General features: G+C 42.3%; 1 protein-coding gene across 1 annotated transcript; it reads right to left on the bottom strand.

Moving 5' to 3' along the window:
• Window positions 1-20,871: 20,871 nt before the first annotated feature.
• On the bottom strand, window positions 20,872-21,733 carry LOC149241351 (18.1 kDa class I heat shock protein-like). The gene is made up of 2 exons (XM_089367508.1): window positions 21,450-21,733; window positions 20,872-21,342 (listed from the first exon to the last, which is right to left on the bottom strand). The coding sequence occupies exons 1-2, from the start codon at window positions 21,730-21,732 to the stop codon at window positions 21,074-21,076; spliced, it is 552 nt and encodes a 183-aa protein (XP_089223634.1). The 5' UTR covers window position 21,733; the 3' UTR covers window positions 20,872-21,073.
• Window positions 21,734-23,052: the final 1,319 nt, after the last annotated feature.

Below are 23,052 nucleotides of genomic sequence, written 5' to 3'. Positions count from 1 at the left end.
CTAGAGACGTGCTCTGGCGTTGTTAAACCTAGTCACTGTTGTTTCCACTCAAGATTGGGTGATTCCTCCTTCTGTGACTCAATAGTGGTCTAGCACGGATTTTTACTCCCACGTACCTTCGAGTATATGGGGAGACCCCACTAGGTTATCATCCTTTATCCATAGGAAGCCGTGTCAGCCGCCTTACAAGCCGTAACGCACCAAACACAACATTCGGGAAGATTTATTGTCGTACGGAAATTCCTTGGTTTTCATATGACTACCAAGGTGTATATGCAGTTTTACGGATTTGTCTGGTAAACCTTTTGCCTAGTTCTCCAGAGTAGTCACTTTCGTTCCTTTTCAGACTCCCTAAAAGAAAAGGTCCATCTGAGCACTTGTCACTTTAGGCTCATTAAATATTCGAAGGCGACTAGAGTCATCTTTTGTCCTTTTCTCGACTCTTTAAAAATGAAAAGGTCAAGTTTTGTTCCTGTGCCTTAAAATTTATTCTGCCACGATTCACATTTACCCTGTTAGATCTTGTTTGCGTTAGTTTGAGTAGGGTTCTTTCTCATTCTCGATGGCAACGTTCCCCGAGTCTACCAGCCAAGGTTTCCCCCCAAATGGAAACCCTGGTCCGTTTCCTTCATTTGGAAATGTCGGTGCTCCGTATATGGAAACACTATCATTGCTTGGGATAACCATCGATTTTCCCGTATGGTTGTTTTCAACCTCGGTGGTCCTGAGTGCTATGACTCCTGTTCCACCGTCTCCTTCGTCCGAACCAAGACATGATGATTCCAAGGTTGAGCCTACGCCTTCTTCCCCTGTTTCTTCCTCCTCCTCTCCTCCTTCGCCTGGTGAAATTCTCACACCTAGTAACCAGAAGACTAAGAAGAAGAAGAAGAAGACGAAGTCCGATAAATGCAAGGCCACTTGTGCAGGTACCGCTCCGAGTCCATCCCAGGACGAACCACCTTCTGCTCCTCTGCGGAAGGTTAAGTTTCCTTGTAGGTTATGCAAGGATGACAATCTTCTTCGTGATTGTCCTGGCATTCCAAGGATCCTAGAAGTATGGTCTCACGATCCAATTCGTCCCTCATCGTCCTTTGAATCTCATGACGATGCCAACTTATCAACTGGCAACAGTAAGAAGGAAGGGAATATTCGATTCCCCTGTAGGCTATGTGAAGGCAACCATCCCCTTCACCTTTGTCCGCTCATGGATAAAGCTTCCACTGTTTTGGAAAGTCTTACAACTTCTTCACCCCAATTGCATGTTGATTATCAGCGGCTTTCTTCAGACTCTCCCTCCATTGACAAAGAGATTGACGTAGATTCTTCTCTTGTCCGTCCTTCTTCTTCCGAGCCTGGTTGTGCTCAGCCTGTTCCAGCCCAACCATTGGTCGAAAAGAGTGTCAACTTAGGTTCAGCACCTTTCGATCACTCGATTTCAGAAGAGTGCCATGCTCATGTTCTCCTCGTCTCATTAGATTCTCCAGGAACTGAAACAAATCTCCTATCCCAGCTGATTTAGGGAGTCCTTCTTCGGTTCTTGGGGGGCAGGGAGGCAATCATATGATTCCCCCACCAAGTAGTTTAGCCGTCACCTTTGACTGGAGTCATTTGACTGCTTTCCATCTTCCATCCTATGTGCCTTTTGAGATCATAGTATACGCCTACAATAAGGCTGTACCTGGCACTGTTCTAGATGAGGGTGCGTCTGTCAGTCTTGTGCCTTCCACTACTTGGCAAGATTTGGGTTCCCCACAGCTTCTGCCGGTCACACAGAATCTGTTGGAATTCGACGGAGAACCCTGTCAACCTGTGGGAATCCTCCCTAAGTTGCCTATTTCTTTGGGGGGCAAAACCATCTATAGAGACGTCATGGTTGTCCAAGGTGCGAATTTCAGTATTCTCCTTGGTCGTGATTATATTTATGCCATGGGGGCCCTCGTTTCTTCCCTTTTCCGCGTGGTTTGTTTTCCACACGAAGGCAGAATAGTGACCATAGATCAATTATCATTCTTTAGTCCCCTGGTGCCTCCTGTGTAGTAGACATTCCCTCTCGATTCTTGCTCTCAAGCAGTGCCTTCCTTGCCACAGGTCAATTATGTGGCTACCCGTTCCATTTCCGCCTCTCCTGATGACCATGCAGCTGATCTAGTACAAGATGTACTGGGGGAATTGGAACCCGACCAGTCATTGGTGCATCCTGACATGGTTTCCTCCCAGAGTGTGTTTCTTCCATCCCGTGAAGACCTCTTGGGAGCCACGTTCTTTGATGGCCCATGAACAAGGGTTACGAGCATAGTTCCCGATCTTGTGTCAAGCTCGTTAAACAATGAAACAAGGTATACGAGCATAGTTCATGATCTTGTGTCAAGCTCGCTTAAACATGAAACAAGGGTTACGAGGATAGTTTTTTCCTGTGTCAACCTTGTTAAAAAATGAAACATGGAGTGCCGAGGATAGTTTTGATCTTATGTCGACCTCGTTAAAAAACGAAACAAGGTGCTCGAAGATAGTTCTTCTCTTGCGTCGACCTCGGTAAAAAATGAAACAAGGAGCTCGAGGATAGTTTCTTGATCTTGTGTCAACCTCGTTAAAAAATGAAACAAGGTGTCCGAGGATAGTTCTGATCATATGTCAACCTCGTTAAAAAATGAAACCAGGGTTATGAGGATAGTTCTTTTACTGTGTCAACCTCATTTGAAAATGAAACAACTTCCCCTCTCCAAATTGAGTCTTTGATTAAGATCTCGTAAAATCCAAAGTCGAGTCTTTCCAAGATCTCGAAAGTGAACCTTCATTCCATCCACTTCGTTGAATGCAATGAAGTTTGGGGGGCATGCACCTCGATTTGCGTCATTATGCTGGGGACATGCGAACTTATAACAAGCATAGTTTTTCATTTCAAGCTTGTGTAAACATGAAATCGAATCCAAGCAGAGTTCTCCATGGTTCAAGCTTATGTAAAAATGAACCCTTACCTGATTTACATCTCTTGATTGCCGTTTATCCGCTAAATTCTACTAGATGAGCCTTGGTTGTTTCATTCCATCACCACCATCTATTTGGCTAAAAATATGCTTTCACTTGATTATTTTATCCTTTCCCGAGGAACTGCAGTGATGAGTGGTTTTATTAGCCAACCTCTTGACCATTACATGTTTTGAGCAGTTCCACCATTGCCGGAACCAGTTGCTACCCTTTATACCACTCGTTCCTCCATGACGAGTCTCCTTTAAGCTCTTTTCTGACCCGTGAAAGATGAAAATATTGCTGAGTATTTTTCCCTTTTTGACTCGTTAAAGAGAATAAAAATGGAGGTCTACTTTCAGCTTTTTTCCGACCGTTTAAAGACGAAAAGATTGCCGAGTTTTCCCTTTTAACTCGTTAAATGGAATAAGAGGCGGTGGCCTTTAAAGCTCTTTTCCGACCATTTAAACACAAAAAGATTGTCAGGCCTTTTTCGTTTCAAGCTCATTATCGGTTACGAAACAACGTGCTTCTGACCGTTTTTTTACTTTTTCGGGTCGAAGTCACTAGCTACGAAAAGTACTCCTCGATCATAATGGTCGGGCAGTTCTTTCAAGTATCGTTTTATACTTTTTTGGGCTCGAGAGACACAAATCTACGAAAAAGGACCCCCCTGGATTTTTATTTTCCGTGTCTTTTTCAAACTCTCTAAACATGAAAAAGACTCTGAGTTTCACCTTTGTCGGACTCGTTAAACCCTGATGACATTGGACTCGTCACCATGGCGAGACTCGAGCTTCTCCTTCCTAGGGCTAGTTAAACTATTACTAGGTTGGATTCAACAACAGGTTTATCATTGATTGTCTATGGCAGCTAGTCACTCTTGAACATCAACACTTTTGCTTCTTGTCGGGTTGGGACATCCATACATCGTCATTTGGCCTTTTGCGGGTTTTGGGTTATCATTCTAGCCTCATTCTATTCGATTCATGTCGTCTCCTTCAAGCCTCTGATCCTTTGGTGCCTGAATGCTGCCACACCCCCCTCTGGAGTCGTGTCGCCAACATGTTCAAGAGTATAATCCTTCTGTAGTTTACACCCTCTCTTTCTCCTCTGATACTCTGTTTCACCATCTACCACTTATTCCTTATCTCGTGTCGTTGATGGGGGAAACATTATGGCCCTCCTGCGACGGGTCGTCTCCTGTCGACATCAGCTCATTATCCAGGAGACTGACCTAGAGATCCCTTTTGGTACCTTAGAGCTTGCATGCCTCAATGGCAAGTTCTTCGCACCAGACGGTCGACTTTCATCATTGGTCGTCGATTGGGTGATTCCATGAGTGTTCGACTTCAGCTCCTTTTCACACTTCGTGGATTGTGCTAGCCAGTACCTTGAGAACCATTGGCATTATCGGTGGTTTCTCTCACGCTTGTTAATGGTTTTCATCATTGACCGGTAATCAAGCGATGTTCTATCATGCTCGACCTCAGCACGTCTATTCGCATGCTAGGATTTGTACTATGATCGGATGGTTTCAAGACCCCAAACTCAGATTACACATGTTTGGGCTGCGTGGATTGGTTTTATGATTACATGACTCATTGATGGATGGCTGCGACCATACCTGAGTTTTCATGGATGGTTGCGACCATACCTTTATCATCATCATGGTCTCATTAGCTGGGTGGCTGCGTCCATACCACAGACCTATTTCGTATGTCTTTTGGATGGTTGCGCCCATGCCTAGACTACATGTACTTCATCATTAGAGATATCAGTTGTACTTGCATGCAAGTTCTTCCAGATGGTGTTCTAGTCCAGTCAGTTTCATAAAGCATTTCACCCCTCCCTCTCTCTCAGGCTTCATACTTTAGGGGGCATCTGTTACACAGTAATTTGTCACTGCCTTCATCCCAGTCTTCCTACTGTGTCATGAGTCTAAATTCATTCATGCTCATGCTCTCTGATGTTGCCAAATGACCCACTTTTCCAAAGATTTCTGACTCATCGCGTCTGTTGGCCAAACAAACGCGCTGATGAGCGCTCCAAAACAGCCCAGAAGCGCTGCCATCGCGGAAGTACACGTTATTCCCGCGATGGTCGAATTTCATGTGCCAGCGCAGCTGTCTCTTGTAGCTTCCCACGATGACATGACTAGCTACGTTATTAAGAAGCGATGTCAGCGCGACAGACCAGTTATGTTCCCACGATGATCCAGTTTGGGCAAATTTGTTCCAACAGTCGGCCTTCCAGATGACTCCAAACCTGGTTGTTGGCCTTGTTTACGTCGCCCTCCTTTCTCTGGCATGGTTGTTTCGTCATTTGTGCTACCTTCCTTGGAGATAAGCTCATCCTCGCACCTTTCATGGAGACTCCTTCTCCTATTTAAACTCTCACCATTGCTATGTGGTGGTGGTTTTTGGCTAGAGTTTGGAATTCTTAGTCTTTGGAGTGTTGCTGATAGTACTGTGAGTTTGCTAGATAGCTGGTGTGAGTGTGACAAGTGTGGGTTTGTTGAGAGCTTGAGGAAGGTTGTGAAGTGCCTTTGATCTTGTGTAAAACTTGTGAGTGAGAGAGACTTGTGTATTGGGAGATCCACTTTCAAGAGTGAATGCTTGAAAAACATGCTAGCTGGTGTTAGCACCTAAATCTTCCCTAGGCTTAAGGAAGGCAAAAATTAGGGTAACCACAAACCACGCTCAGTCTAGTAGCTAGCCCTACCAGAACAGGAGAGGGCTCTCTCTGAGTCACGCTCAGTGAATAGATAATCAAAAACGGTCTGAGATGACTTAAAATGAAATATTTACCTTAGGCTAGTAAGTGAATATGGATTCGGGAGACAATTTTCATGAATGACCGAGCTTCTGGGATGGTATGGGACCAACGATCAACTAAGAATAAAGAATTTAATATGAAGGCATAGATAATTCCGTGAGGCAAGGCAGGTGGAAAGTGTAGCAATTTTAGTTTGAGGTAATGTGAAATGAAAAGATTGCTGAAGAAAGTGAAAAGGGCATAGTCACATGAATCCTTTTCAACAGAAGAATAACACTGAACATGAAATTTTCCCACAGGCAGAGCAATAAAATTGAATTCTGCCTAATCTCACTCAGAAAATTTCACTGAAATGAAACATGAATTGAATTATGAAACATAAAAATATACATGTGAAACATAAGAACACATTTTCTACACTCACAACCACAAGAATATCATGAAACAAAGCCGTTGCCTTTCATTAACTCTCTGTCAAAATTATACAGTGAAGAAACAAAGTTTCTTTCCCACAGTCTCCCAGAAGTTACAAGCCAACCCCATTTGCAAATAGCTTGCATACAATTTATAGAATGTGTGAGGAAGAGATAGAATGCCCAAGGGTTGGGGAGTTACTCGAATCATTACAAAATGGAGATGGAGAGCCAACCATCAGCTATAGGTGCAGCGCCCACAAACATGACATTTGGCCGGGGTGACCCTTTGCCTTCCTTTGCCACTTGGATAGATGCCAATCTAGAGAAAAAAACACTTTAAATGCCACCTTTGGTGCCAAAAAACTGAAGTGTAGATGACCGGGCCCGCTTGGAGAAGTCGCGAACCGAAATTTCACGAAACGGGAGCAAATTGGCAATTTTTCCTCTGTGCACCGCGCCAATTTCTTTGTGCGTCACGCCACTTTGGGGCCTATTTTGGGGCACTTGTAAGTGTCCAAAATGTGCCCAAGTGGGCTTGTTGGAAAGCCTGTCCTTTCTAGTTTCTAACCCAACTGGAATGTTTGAATTTGGTGTTCATTTGCCCCTCCAAATATTCATTCTCCCAAGACTACTTTCTGTGTGTCAAAAAAGTGGCAGAAAGGCCATTTTTTGGGTGTTTTTGACCTCTAGGAGGCTCAGATCTTGCCAAAATTTCTTGCCCGAATACTAGTAGTCATGATTTTCCATGCTGAATCCAAGACTACAAGCCATTCCTCATTTGGAGCTCTATAATTTTAGGGTCGCGCCAGTGGCGCGGCGCACAGGGAGAAAAAACGTGTGTTTTGCCCAAAAATTTGTCATGTGACTCAAAATGCCCCAAAAATGCTCCAAATTTCTTGTCCGGGCACCAGTAGTCATGATTTTTCATGCTTAATCCAAAAATTCAAACCATTTCTCATTTGGAGTTCTATATTTTTAGCGGCTTGAGGCGCTTGCGCATATAACCTATGCGTAGTGGTTTTTTCAAGAGACGTTTGGAGGCCTTCCCAGTGTTCAAATTGGGTGCAGGATAGCTCGTTAGAAAGGTATTTGAGTCTAGTTTCCAACCAAACTTTAACTTTTAAATTTGGAGTTAATTTTCCCTATCAAAAGTCAAATCTCCCAAGACTGGTCAAAATGTGCCAAATGAGGCTGCCTAAAGGCAGAGTGCTGTTACAGTCAACTTTTGAATGCCTTCCTCAACTCCAAATTGAGCTCATGATAGCTCATTGGAAAGATCGTTGTGTCTAGGTATTAGTTGGCTCCTCAATAAAGTCATTTGGCCAACCGAGCTAGGAGAAAACTTGATTTTCCCAAGGTCACTTCAGAGGTGCATCAATTCTCCCTAGGCGATTGTATTTTTGACATTTCTCCAGAACCATGACACCTGTGTAAAAAGTGAATGAGTTTTTTATTCATTGGCCTGTTTTCAACAAAAAAATCTCTCAGTTTTCAAAAATTAATATTTTCTTGCTCAGAAACATCATTTGGGTAAAACCTACTCCGATGTGTGGAACAAGGGATTTGTCGAAATGAAGCGAAATGAAAGGGATAGGGAGCTTCTAAATTCTTGAGGAAATTTTGGGAAGTAGGGAGGGATGTTAGGAAGTAGGAGAAAGTGGAATCTCTAAAATTGAGTGAGGGGAAGGCGTCCAAAAAGGCAAAGCACTGGCCCAACCTAGAAAACTGCCAAGTTGTAGCAAGAAACTAGGGTTTGTGCGAAAATTAGGAATTTGGGGAATCTCAGTGATGGGAAGTGTTTGATAAGGTACTTTAAGGATAGGGGAAGGTGTATGAACATCAGGATACAAGTTTTTCCGGTGATTTGACCGTCCAAGAGAAATTGCCTTCAAAACCCTAGGAGAGGGAAATGACCTTACCTTGGCGCAACTGAAGCATGAACAAGGTGTAAAATGACCCAGTGGAACTTGACATGATAATGGCAGCCCTCTGAATGATGGTACACTCAGCTGAATGGTGACATGGACTCACATTTGGACAACTTTGACAGGAGTACAAGCAAACCCTAGACCTAGTACCTAGTGACCAAATTTTGCTTGAAGACTTACTGAAATGACAAAATTTGACCTTGACACCTTAAAATCACTTTGTAAGAGCATGTTTGATCACTGGAGGAAGGCTGGAAAGACTGACACTAACATTAGCTCCAATGGGGGATGGTAGCTCCTTGGAGGTGCCAAGAACTGCAGATGTTTGGGAGAGCAGATAGTGCCTTCGTCCATTAGGCTATGGAGTCAAAATACGGAAACTGACATTATGCAGACGGACTCTGACTGAAGACTCAAACTGAAAACCATAATAAAACCAAACATGACTAAATCCTAACTAACAAACTGGAATGATGCTCATATCTGAGCTTATTCAGCAAACCTACCCTAATTACTCTTTCCACCACCCGGTCAAGTGAGATGGAACAACCAATGCAACCAGGTAAGCATCATGGCTGATATTTTGATTTCTTCCCAAATGCTTTCTGATGCGTAGGAAAAGGGAAGAATTGAAAGGCAACTCCCATGGAAACTTGGAATCAAGTTCACTGCTGACAAACTTGCAAAGCATGAATTGGCCGGATGACTTCAGGAATGCTGCAAAAGGATCTTCATAAGTATTCCCATTGATTTTCATTAACATATTACTGCTCTGGTCCAAGTAATCTTCATAGCTGGATATTGAACCTTTCCTCACATCTGCATTGTCTTTCTCTGATGATTGCAGCGAGTTGTCAAAAGGATCCTGAATTTCATGAAGGACCAAACTTTGTTGCTATTTCCAATCAGAACAAAAGTCTCCTTTATCAATCTCCTCATATGACTGCAAACTTTGATCTGAGCTTTGTAATGAAAAATCCGTTAAACAAGACAATGAAGGTGGCCTTGGAATCATATTATTATCAACATCCTCTTTTATCACATGGTTGGCTGATGGAGAAGAATTTTTACAACAAACATAATCTAACACATGAGCAAAAGGATCATCAAAAACTTGAGGAGACTGCTGCGATGTATCTATTGAAACTGTATGACATCCTATTGGTTATTCATCTTTTTCTTTAGAGATATTACGAAGATTCTGCCTTAAAAATTGAAATGCTTCGTAACACAAGGGTACAGAATCCTCTTGCATCATTAAATCATGTATTTCGGCTGCCTCACCTTCATCTGTAATCTGATCTTGAATTGTGTGTGGTGGCTGCAAATCTGGTTCCGTATCCAAAATGATTTCATCAATCATCTCAGGGGAAGATTTCTTATTAACAATCTGCTAAAAAAATTCGCCATCTATCTCATCTTCAACTTTAAAACTGAGAGATTGTTGATTTCCTACAAACTTTTCATTTGAAGATTTACTATGTAATTTACCCCACAAAAACTGAAATGATTCAAAACAGAGAGGTAAGGAATATTCTTGTATCGTTTGATCATGTATGCCAGCTTCTACGTCTTCATGTGCAACCTGACTATTAATGGAATTTGGGGGCTGGAACTCTGAATATAAGAAGTCTGTAACAAAGTTTTCATCCCCTCAAGAGGATCCAAATCAAGATTTGTCGATAGCTGATGTCTGATTGCATGGAAATTATCTCTAATGAACTGACATGAATCAAAGCACAAAGGCAAAGATCCTTCACTTCAAAATCTATTGTGTGGACCCAAAGTTGCTGCGCAAATTGGAAGCATCAAAGGCTAAGATTGTGTGCACTATTGATCCCTGGATCGATTGAATTATAGGAGGATTCATTACTGAGTTCGCTATAGACACTTCAGTTAGCTATATCGAGGCAGAGTGACGCTTCCTCAAAGGACCGCGAGGTAAGTATGTTAAGTCTCTGAACACTTGGATTAAAATGCTACTGTGTGAAAATCAGATTAAGCGAATACATTGATGTTCGGGGCTATGCAAAGTGGGAGAATTTACAGAAACAAAGGTAGTGCAGAACTAGAAACTAGCCCCTTGATTTCACCTCCGCGAGGGGACGAGGAAGAGCTCGCGAAGGTCTCACCAAGAAGTGCGATCAATTTGATAAGGTAGAGGATTCCGCACATACCACCTCCACCCACACCACCACCAGCTTCACTGCCTTCATCCCCATCTTCATCCATACCACCTCCGCCACCACCGCGAGTCAATATGGAAAGCGCGATAAAGTTGCCGATGTTCAAGGGAGTAGGAAATGAAGATCCGAACCAGTTTTGGTTCGTGATAAAAGCTGTATGGGAAACGCAGGGAGTTACAGATGACAATATAAAGAAAGCAATGTTGGTCAACGCTCTACAGGATCGTGCGTTGACTTGGTATATTAAGGATTCTAATGACAATCTGAATGCAGGGATCACATATATCCAAATTGTGCTTAACAAAGAATTTAGCAGGACGAAGTTAGAGGTGCAGTCGATCATTGGGTTAAAGGAGATCATGATGCTACCAGGCGAGACCCCCTGAGAATTATATTAGAGACTGAAGTGCACAATTCGCAAAGCTAATGTGACCTTGATGGATGAGCAACATAGTGAATGGTTTGTAGCATCGCTAACGTCGCATTTGAGGAACGCGTTGTCACAACAAAGGTTAACAACTCAGGTAGAGGCCTTGGAGATCACGATGAGGCTACATGAGACCCAGATATAAGATCCTAACCTGGGAGTTTAGCAGATCCATGCACAATTGAAAAACTTATGCCTTGTGATACAGAGTCTGAAACAGGATAGGATAGCTCGCTCGAAAGTGCGCGATGAGGTATGGTGTGTTAAATGTAAGGGTCAGGACCATGACAAGGACCACAACCTAGTGTTCACGAATTACCTCACGGGAGGAGGATCGATGTCGTTAAGACCAGAGGCACAAGAGGAGCTAATGCAGAACCTGCTTTATGGTGCACGATTTGTCAAATAGGAGGAAAGCATGCTACAGACAACTGCCATTTGTTGCAGAAGTACACAAAGAATTCGCAACAGTTGTTTTGTAATTTTTGTAGATCAGTGGGACATGATGAGCGCACTTATAGAAGCTATGAGCTGATGATGGATAAGACTCCCACCTACATAGTTCAGGCTGAAACACAGCCCCTTGACCAAAATGCAGGAGTGGCGCAAACCTGATTTCAAGGGTGTGGACGAGGCCGAGGTGGAGGAGGACCTGAAAGAGGTCGTGGACAACTGATTTGTTACAATTGCGGGGGGCCAGGACATTATGCCGGTGATTGTATGAATCCAACGTGTCCATCATGTCTGTATTGTACCTTGTTTGATCATGAGATGGAGGATTATCCCACACTGATAGCGAGGTTGCGTGACAAAGGAGAGCTCCAACCTCCCTCGACTCAGAAATTGCAAATGATAAGGTCTGAGCCACGCAAGGAAGACCCCAACGTGAACATTGTGCTTCGAAGTGGAATTACGACAGGGGATGATAAAGGAAAGCAACCTGAAGATAGTACCTGGGTTCGCAAGGCTCCAATGAAAGAACCAAAGTTTGATTTGGAGCGCGCTAAGGAAACCTTCATGAAGGAAGAGCTTCGCTGATGCCTCCACTTCAGGAAGCAAAGATAGATCGGAGCCAGAAATGGACTCATCAATGCTCATAACATTCCTAGAAACATGCACAAAGCTATTGCGCAATAGAAAGGTTGTAAAGGGATTGCGAGAACTCATAAATAGATGTGTTGGGACCACATCAGGAGAATCCCACATAGTCCAGAATATTGGAAAGCATGCGACAAGTTCGGGAAGATAAATGATATTGACTGCGCAAATTGGAGAATATGAGATGGACCAAGTGATTCTAGATTTAGGATCGGACGTGAACGTTCTGCCGAAGCAGACATGGGAGCGCATGGGAAGGCCTACGCTACAATGGTCTCCTATCTAGCTACGAATGACGAATTAGCAAAAGATCATACATATGGGGAGATTGCAGGGAATCACCATGGATATTGAAGGAGCAAGCGCGCTAACAGACTTTGAAGTGATAGATATTGTTGATGATAACAATCCCTACCTTGTGCTATTACGAATAGATTAGGCCACTGACATGAACGGGGTGATAAACTTGAAGAAGCGCAAGATGATTTTTGAGAAAAAGTCTCTGTGCGTAGTCGTACCTTTAGACCTTGCAGAAGGATCGTGCTATATGGAGCCAATGCATGACTATGAAAGTGGTGATGACTTACTCTGCATCTACAAGATAACCACGCAAGAGAAAGACTGGTAAATCCCACCATGGATGGATGAATCTCATGGGAGCACGAAAGCTCCTGTACATCAGATTCTGATGAGGAAATAGAGCGATGGCAGAATCGTTGCATGAGGTGACCATGCTGAACTGTAATATGATGACAAGATCGTTGCACTGCGTATCGACAGAGGTAAGAGATCTGCTTGCTTATGATGGGTTAAGTGAGGTAGATGCTTTGTTGAACAGATTTTAAAGGGAGGTGCTGAAACAACAACGTTTCGAGGCTTTGAAATGGGTACTACGCGCTACGCCTATGAAGTGGTGGGGTACGCACCAAGGAAGGCTTGAGGACTAGCGTGAATGCAGGAGAATGATGTGCATGTATTTTGGGAAACATTAGATGTGTCCAATAGACGAGAATGATGGATGGGGTGATCCGCACACGCATCTGTCCAGGTGGGTATAGGCATATGGTAAACAACTTGTGCAGATGCACATGTACTTTGTGTTTGGGAACACGGTCAATAAGCAGGTTTTGGCCAGGAAATTGCACAAATGGTCCCTCCTATTGGGACGACGAAGTCTGGAAAGAACGAGTGTGCAGAAGGTTACCCATGCATAAGCCTTTAACAAAGTGTGCGAAGCATTGAACAGGGTATATAATGTGTAGCGAAGTGATTGGGACCTGCGCGTACCAGCAGTTCTATGGGCTTATAGGACAATGTGCAAGAAACTGACGAGGCAAACACCTCCTACTTTGGCCTATGAGCAAACACTGTAGTTCCAATAGAGAATAATATGCTTAGTCCGCGCATAGCAGAGCTGGTAGATATGACAGTTCGTAGAGCCTTGGAAGAAGGGATCACGCAGCTGATTGAAGCAGAATGCTTGGGACTTGAGGAAGAAATCCGACATGGTGATCTTAGGCTCCAAGAGCTCATGAAAGAAAGGGTGCGATTAAGGGAGAAAAGCATTCTGATATATGCAGAAGTCAAGAAGCTTGAGGAAGAAATAAAGAAGGATTTTCTCGAGAAGAAAACCAGGGTGATAAAACAGGGGGCACACGATTACGTTGACGAATTTGGGGACTACCACCAAGAGTTGATCAGTTTGATTCCTTGAATTGGACCATATATTACTAGAAGGACCACCCATGGTGGCGCGATGTAGAGGGTAAAGTGCACGACGTGGGCAGTAAAAATAAAAGGTAGATTTTTTCTAGGAAAAGTGACGGACGACCAGTTGGAACCCTATACAGGTGGCGCAGCCACCTGACTAGCTGTGGGAAGTACAGTCTTAGCGCTCTTGACAGTTGAAAGGAGGTGTGCGACTATAAATTACTTTGCCCAAGAGCTACGTGATGTCGGGGGTGCACGCAGAAGCAAAGTGTCACAAGGTACGCGACTGCACAAGGGGCGCTGCATTGCTATGCAGGTTGGCTGGAAAGTGACCGCTGTAGTCACTATTCATGATGTGATGCTTGACTTGAGACCAAATGGAGGGGGTAGCAGGCATTTAAGACGCGCTTTATGGGCAAGATTTGGAAAAATCTATTGCCAAGGGAGCATTAATGGACTAGATTTGGGGGGAACGGTAGAATTCAAATTCAAAAGGCACTATAAAATACAAAGGGCTACCTAGTAAACAACACTTGGTCATTTGTGAATTAAGCTGTCATGTGCCCTGAGTATTCCGAACCGAGACTTGTTTGTCCTGTGGAGAGCGTTGGTTGAGCCCCTGATTGAATGGGTGAGAGATTTCTGGACAAACAATATGGCAGCGTTTGAAGAAGCCAGGGAAATCGCAGAGATGATTGCCGCAGAATCTGCGTAGGCCATGACCATAGAAGATGCCCCTGAGAGGGTCGGGATTGTTGCGGAACTCCCGAAATCACTGTGCACGCCAAGACCAGAAAAAGATAAACAATCAATGATTCATGTACATGTGTCCCCTCGAAACTCACTACGAACTAGATTAACAATGGAGGAAAAAGGAAAAGCAATTAACTTGGAAACCGATGAGGAGGAAGAAGACCTAGAGGATATCATAATTGAAGAGGTCAAGGACGAGGGCATGGAGGAAGCAACCAAGGGCATGGTCCCTCTAACTAAGCAACTCGCGTATGTCCCTCTGTGGAAGGGGAAGGCGAAGATGCCCAAGGACCTCGATGAGAGCAAGAGCTCTCTCCAGACTCCGCTCCTCGTGGACAATATCATCTTTGAAGGAACGCACTTGGGAAGGGTGTTGAGCTCAAAATTCAAGGATTGGGATCTCTCTGACCACAAGAAATTCCCTCACTTGGTGATGGCGCACCTCATGAAGCCAAAGAAACACACCACGATGGGAGTCATAGAGCTGGAGCCGAGCAAGTGGTTATGCGGAGTCGAAAAGGCAGGGTTTTTGAACTTGCTCTGGGTGTCGCATTACCGTCGTGCCCCAGTGACTATTTTCGTCATCAGGCAGCTGCTCTACCTGGTTCATGGTGGGTGTTTATGGCTGGAGGAGACCATCCCCATCATGGACCACCTAATCCATTGGGTTACCCAACTCTCGTGTAAAGGCGAAGACCCCCCAGACATTTCGGAGGGGAAGAGCAGTGATTTGGCCATCGCGGAGGCCATGAAAAAGAAATACAAGCTGGAGAAGGAAAAGAGGGGTTACACAATCTCCAATATCAACAAAAAAGCAGTCAGAGTGGCGACTCATCTACTGGTGGGTAAGGTCATGCGAAAGTGCCACGCAGATGAGGTGCCCGTGCCGGTGGTGGCACTTGCTGAAGAGTGCGCAGAAGGGGTCCAGTTTAACTGGTCCGAATTCTTGTGCAAGGAGTTCCTAGAGAATTGTCGTGAGGCACAAGAACAAGGAAAAACTTTCCAATATGCATGGCTTCTGCTATCCATAGTGCTGGTGGCTGAGGAATTTCCGGAGGACAGCCAGTTCTGCACAATTGCAAGGGATCTCCAGGAGGCCTGAAAGTATGCTTCACTGTGGGCCACTAAAGGCGTGAACCGTATTTACGACAGTAAAATATTCTGCGTGTTCATGGAGATGAACATTAGAATGGGGATTAACTGCAAGCCATGGTTATCACCCACTGTCTACAACAACCTGCAAAGTTTCACAGGGTTTAAAGAAAACTTTCATCACATCTACCTTAGGGCGTGGAAGGACCCTGCAAAGAAGTGGAACGAACTGCCTTCTATAGCCACATATGATGTGATCTTTGACGTACTTGAGACGTGGTCATCGGAGTGATGCGCCCCAGACATATTTACTCTGGAAAAGTCTACTGTGCAAAAAAGGAAGGAGGAAAAACTGCGCGTGGCGCAGTTGGCAGAAAAGAGAAGGAAAGAAGCAGTAGTAGCAAAGGTGTAGGATGCGCGGGATGCTGTGTAGACAACAACATAACAGAAAAAGGGTGCAGCAGTAGCACAAAAGGCTGCAGAGAAGGAGCATGAGGGCCAGAAGTCGCCTTTGCCTAAGCAGGAGCAAGAGATGGAAATAGAGGTAGAGGAGGGCAGCGTGGACCCCCAAGTAGCATCAACACAATTGAAGTGCCAGTGCCCGAGCGAGTAGATGGAGCCGTGCAAGAAGGTAAAAATGTCTAAGTTGTCTATCGTCCTGATCACCCTTACTGAGGCGGATTTGCATGATATAGGAGAGACAGTGTGTGATGTCACCACAGAGGTCCTCGAGAACTTTTCAGAGGAGAATCAGATTGTGTTGGGGGCCCTCCGAGCACAAATTCAGGAGTTGCAGGTGCACGCCTGTTAGGCTAGTACCCTCTCGACCAACCTTGCAGTAGGAACAGTCGCAACTAAGGAAATGTTGCGCACTCGTACAACCAACACAACAGTGCTATCAGAAGGGGCACTGGTTACAACAAATGAGGCCAATTGGCCTATGATTAGTACATTAAAGGAGATAGGGATCAACATGGCTGCGCTCCCTTGGGAGATGCTCTACGTTTTGCAGGATGGGATTACTGTAGAACTACGGGCTAGGGAGAGCCACGTGTTGCAAGTGCTAAGTGAGCAGAAGATCAACATGGAGTAGTTGAGCTTGCAGCACAACAAGGTCGTGTATCAGAAGAGGCAGATGGTGCAGTTACTTGAAGAAGCCTGCCAGATGGTCCCTGAGCTAGCCATTCCAGCAGAAGCACCAGCAGAGGCGCGCATCCAAATATTAGTAGTAGGGTTGCACGAGGCATGAGAAGAAATGGCTAAGGTTCAGCTGGAGCTGAACCTTCAGATCATAGAGTTGCGGTTGAAGGTGCAACCTTCAACTCCTCTAGAGGTAAGGGAACAACGCTCGAGTGCCATCACATTAGGGTTGAAGGAGATCAATAATGTAGTAAGGGACTGCACCAGAATGTTGGAAGAATCATTCGAGGCCCTCACAAATCTGCAGGAGGACCCCAACATACAGTGCTTAGAAACATAGGCGCATGAGCTACAACAACAATACAATAACGTCAAAGGGACCGCGCAGACGGTGGCCCTCACTCAGAGGCTCGCGCGAATGCAATAAGCCAAAGCGCTTAAAGAGAAAGTAAACACAACGCGACACAAAGAAGTAGTTTTGAAGGTGCGTGTTTAGCCTTGGATCGATGAAGCCTTCGTAATCACAACAACGATTGAAAGTAGGCTCGCGTAGATGCAGGGGATGCAGGAACAGATACAGGGCAGTAGTTCCGACACCGCGGTCTTAGAACAATGCGTACAAGAGATACAATACGCAGCTGCTCGGTGCGCTGCCAGCCTTGCAGCAGTCTGAGCAGAGTTGGGAGGTCTCCGTGCGAAGATCTCCGCACCGATAGAGTGACTTGAGGGTGAGTCACATTGTTTGTGTTGGGGGCCTGTTGGGCGTGGGATCCCCCCTAGGCAAGTTTTGGGGCTTAAAGCCCAAGTTTTGACTAAGTCCGATGTAAAGACTCCGCGATTTGTGAGCGCGGAGCGCGAAGATGGTAAATGAGTCAGAGGGTTGTCTGCCCTTAGTTTTGTAATGTAATGTCGGTTTGAAAGATCTACCCATGGTCCGCGGACCATGGGATTGTATAAATAGAGCGAGGCTCTAAGTGTAAAGAGATCAAAGAATGAATGAATGAATGAATGATCGTGGAATAGAAGCATAACAGAGTATTTGAAGTGTAAAGTCTAGTTTTGGGTCGTAGAGTAGGAGAAGGCTCTGCAGCTGAGTGCGTAGAGGCCCAATAGTCTGCAGCTGAGTGCGCGGACCCCTGTAGCTGAGTGCGCAGGGCAGGTTGAGTCTGTAACCGTTGGAAGCATTAATAAAGAGAAGTTTTACCATATTTTGTTGTATCTTTTCCTGTTATATGCATTGAAGTATATTGGGTATGAATTGCAAGTTTACTGTTTATTTACGGCGCGAACTTATATAAATGTGATGAGTAAGTGAATATAATATAAGGTATCTATTTATGTGAAGACAACTAACTATTATAAGAAGATAAGTAAGATCCACGGTGTGACTTGGGGAAATAGTGCAGATCGTTGCTCCAGTAGCGCAAAAGCCCCACAGCCCCTGGTTAGGACTGCACGAAGGCAAATATAACAGGGCGCGAAGGTCCCGCAAGTCCGGGAAGTGCACGAAGGTATTCACAGTTGAACTAAATCAAACCCTCGAATATCTCAAGGTTGCAGAAACCTAGTTTAGGCATTCCCCCATACTGCTTCAGGTGAGACCTCAATCCACACTCCACGGATTGTTGTCGAAAGGGCCAGTAGTACAAGGATTTGTTTGGCTAATTAACTTCAAACCTGGGTTAGGCCCCAACAAGCCAACAAGTAGAAGGGGTATTTGAGTAAAATACCTCAGTCATTAGAGTAATAATTCTTGAATTGACCAAAAAATCATATAATTATTACAATAACTACTTGTTGCTACACTTGCCATTGCACTTATCTTTTTGAAAGGGTTTACTTTTCTCTTTTAGGTTTTGAAGATTGACCCCAACCATTTTTGGGAGAATGGTTGGAATGTGCCCATTTTAAGTGTAGCTTGGTGTTACCTTAAAGGATTCCTCTCTTTAAGATCTGGACTTGATGTTCAAGAAAGGCCTAAAGATTCTTATTCTTCTAGTTGATTACCATTTCTTGCAGATCTAAATAATCCAAATTGATATCCTCACTTCCATTTATAATATATTGAGACAACACCTTTTTCATCGAGATCTCGGGATTGCTAGGCGACACTAAATGATGGGGACCATAACGGATGGAGGATCTTGTAAGCATTCTTGAGTTCTCTTTAGTGTGATCTAATACTGGTGGCTAGCCACAAACAAATCAAGTTGACAAGGCTCTTATGTCATTGGAGATGCATCAAAAGATGTGTCAGCGAGGGATTCAAATTTGTTCTAAGTTTGGAGTCTTGGATCAATTTCAGAAGAAATTGAAGCTTTTGTGTGCTTGTGATTAGAATTTATTGGAGTGAATTCTTCTAGATCCATGGATGGGTCCTTAGGGTGTTGCATTGCCATGATGTGAAGAGGGCATTCTTTGAAGACCATATTAATGGCAAGCTGACAACGAAAGGGGATGTGTCCATAGTCCAGTGGCTATTGCAAGAACTCATCCCTAAAATATAGATCAATGGAGGCTGGGAGAGGTTGAGAGATATCCATGTAGACACAGATCTGTGATGTATATTTGCCTCGTTTCGTGACTTCTAAATATTTGACAAAGTGACCAAGGTTGGTTTTCTGTAGCCTCTAAGGTTTCTTCCTCCCAGAATTCCCTTAGTAGAGAGTATAGTTTGATCCAAATTAGAGCCATCGTAAAACTTTCTTTATTTGGGCAAAAGCCTTCAATCCAAAACTGGAGTAATGACTTGTAGATTTGAAAAAATATGTACCACCTTCAAATACATGCATCTAGTCCTTCAGATTAGCAAAGATCACAGTGAAGAAGCCTTTGGCCCCTAATTCTAGATCTATTTGTCCTTTACACTTCCATTTGTTTTGAATCCAATTGATGAGAGCACATTGCATGAGCTAGAAACGTAAATTTTTTCCAATCAAAGCATGGTCTTGCATGAATTGGATGTTGTGCTCTATTTGGGAAGATTTTATCTTGAATTTAGGGTCTTTGGCTACTTTTGGCAAACACTGACATCATCTTCAACCTTGCACCTGCCGACAAATCTGTGGAATTGCAAGAGGGAAAGCTGAGTGATTGTTGAAAGATTATTTGCTCCTATATCCATTTGTGTTGCCTCTTAGCTTGTTATCACCAAAAACTACATTATATTATAGAAAAAGAATGGAAAGCCATTTTCTCCACTCTAATGCATAAAGAAAAGCAAAATAAAAAATAACTTGAGTAAAACCCTAATTGCAAAATTTTCAAACCTTAACTACTATTATATTTCTATGGTACTCTAATAGTCCATTTTAATATTATTAATAATTAAATAAAAAATTTACTAAATCAAAATCAAAATAAAAAATATCATAAGCATAAATTAAATATTCAAAATATTCTCTACATTCGATGTTAAAAATAAATTTATTTCTCCTATTCAAAACAACAAATTTTCGTTTTCTAACCTTTCTCTTTTCACTAACAATTAGTCATCGTGATTGAGAATCGACCTTAATGTAAAATACCATCATGAGTTAAACCCCGGATGATACTGAATCCTAACCATGGTTATTGATTGTCATTAAATTGTTCCTTGGAATCTTTTAATTTGGAGTACTAATTTCACCTAATCAAGTTCGTTCAGGATTAAAGTAGACAAAACCTGAGCTGCATGAGTTTGAAAAATATGTTTACCTGAGATGAAACGATTAAGAATCTTCTAGAATGGTTAATTAAGTTTTGCGTATGCGACATATATATATTATTGTAATGCACGATTGGGAAAACAAAGTGCAATTTATGAGAATATTTTTCAAAATAGAGTAGAACAATAACTAAACTGCAGTTACTAAACTAAAAATATTTTTTTAGTGCAATTTATGAGAATATTTTTCAAAATAGAGTAGAACAATAACTAAACTGCAGTTACTAAACTAAAAATATTTTTCAAAATAGAGTAAACAAAAAAACTGCAGCTACTAAACCAGTTTGATCAACAACTTACATTCGAGCTCCTAAAATCTATTCTTCTGGGTGTTTATTATAAATTTTCTTTATACACATCCTATTCACACTACATTTATCTGATATTTATAATAAATTATAATTAAATTTTAATATTAAAATAAATTTAGCTAACTAAAATATAATTTTAAAATTAAAATAATTTTAGCTTTAAAATTAATGATTAAAATATTTTATTGATTTTTAAATCAATTTTTAATGGAAAACAAATGGTTTTTAATAAAGCTTTCGTTAATCACATAATTATTAAGCAAGTTAAAATCGAATTAAGCAAGTTAAAATCGATTTTTATATACCGAAATTATAAAAAGTATTTTATTTATCTAATTTGACATTGTAAAAAGCACACTACGTACAACGCAGAAATAAAAATGTTCGTGCGTAGTTCTTTATTTTATTTCCGAACTTTTATTGGCAGCGAAAACATTACATTTCACACCACCATCTCATCTCATCGCACCCAATAATTTATATCCAACCCTAAGACCTTCACAAACGCCCAACAATATTTACTCCTATACACACTGCCGCCATATCCAAATATTTTCTTGACAGCTAACCGTCAATCTCAATAGCTCTAACCACAGGTTTGGCCTCAGGTTGCTTGGGAACCGTGACAGTGAGCACTCCGTTTTCCATTGTGGCCTTCACCTCTGCAATTTTGGCATTTTCCGGCAGCCGGAAACGCCGGAGAAATTTCCCCTGAGATCGTTCAATCCGATGCCACTTGTCATTCTTTTGCGCTTCTTCTTCCTTGCGTTCACCACTGATCTGTAAAACTCGGTCGTCTTCCACCTCTATTTTTACCTCCTCTTTCTTCAGACCTGCCAAGAACAAATGGTAAATCTACAGCGCTAAATAGCTACTAATCCAGCAAATTATTAAGAAAAGGAGAAATTAAAAAATGCCCTCTATTGGGCATGATGAATACCTGGAAGATCAGCCTTAAAGATGTGCGCGTCGGAAGTTTCTTTCCAGTCGACCGGAGTGTTGGCTATGGGCGTTACATCCTGGCTTGGAAAGTGGGCTATGTCCTTCAAAAATGGACAATTCCCAGGATCCCATCGATCCAGTGAGAACGGATCAAAAGTGCCAGATAAGACAGGACACTGAGACATGGCTGCTGCGATGAATATCGATTCTCCAGCAAATATCGAAGATCTTTCACTAGTTTTTTGTAATACATGCAGAGTTCTTGTTGAATAGGAAAGCATTTATAACAGCAAGGGTAGCTGGGTAGAAAGTTCAAGAATGATAGGTGCCACTGTAGTTTACCAGAGTGGAACGCGCAGGATTGTTCTAGGGGTTTCTTTGGGATGGTTCAGACTGGATTGTTCTAGGGGTTTCTTTTGGATGGTTCCAGACTGGATTTTGCCGGTAGTTGTAGTTTTATTTTTTTAATAATTAAGAAGAGTAAATGGACGATGACGTTTGATATATTTCTGTGGTGGTCCAAAAGTGGGAAAATAGCAGTTTGATCCTTTATAGGATAATAGAAAGAAAGAAGATGAAGTTAATCAGCGATCTCATTTTCACACCTCACGCTAAAAAAATTTAACTTATGAGTCTTTTTGGTCAAACGGAGGCCAATACCCAAGTCGGAGGGTGGACTTGTAAATAATTCCTTATTTTTCTTTCTTCCTCTTTTGTACGATTGGGACTATGGCAACAAAAAATATGGCGTTACATTAATCGCTCTTTGTCACTTCTATGGATAACCGAACTTTTTAAGGATTACAGTGTATTTTTACAGGACACTCCCATGGATAACCAAATTCTTTATAAGACAATCTCTTTGGTGGTCTTATTTGGGCTTTGGGGAGGCTAAAAACATATCTTAGTATGTTTTTTTCACATTTTTGAGAGAGGTAAACTAATAAAACTATTTTGAATTATACATGAAAGTTTCCCATGAATATATTAAATAACTCAAAAATATATATTAATTTTTTTAGAGTGAAATTGTTTAAGCTTTAGATTTATTTACTTATTCACTATAAATTAATATTAATTTCTTAATTTATATTATCATATAATATAATATAATACTATAAAAATTATTATATAATATAATAATTTTTAATTTTATTTTTTAATAGTTACTTATTAGTTTCTGATTAGAAATTTAAAATTATGGTGTTTTATCTTTGAGTACTACTAATTGTTTATAGTATATTTAAACATTTAAACATATGTTTAAGCCTGGTAAGTACTAGTTCTGTGGAGTCTTCTGTGAAGTCCTCGTGAGTTAAGTACTAGTTTTTGTGAGTTCGTTACTTTTATAAGTTTAACGCTGTATTTAAACACGACCGACATCGGCCCTAGGTTGTCTTTATATTTCTATTCTAAGTTGTCTTGATGGCTGTGTTTCTTTGCAACGGTCCGCTCCTCCACGGCACAATGTTTAGCGTCCCAAAATGGATGGAGGAAGAAACCGAAGAAAATTACTACCACCAAGTATTTTGTAGCTTCTATTTGTTCATGATCCCTATGATGCTGATATTTTGTAGCTTCCGAATTGCTTTTGGTATTTT

The sequence above is a fragment of the Pinus tabuliformis genome, chromosome 8 (genome assembly GCF_031772625.1).
Source record: "Pinus tabuliformis cultivar Carrire ecotype Pingquan chromosome 8, CPIR1, whole genome shotgun sequence".
NCBI classification, from domain to species: domain Eukaryota; kingdom Viridiplantae; phylum Streptophyta; class Pinopsida; order Pinales; family Pinaceae; genus Pinus; species Pinus tabuliformis.
Note: the sequence above shows the minus strand (reverse complement) of the source record. Positions and strands in the feature narration are given on the sequence as shown.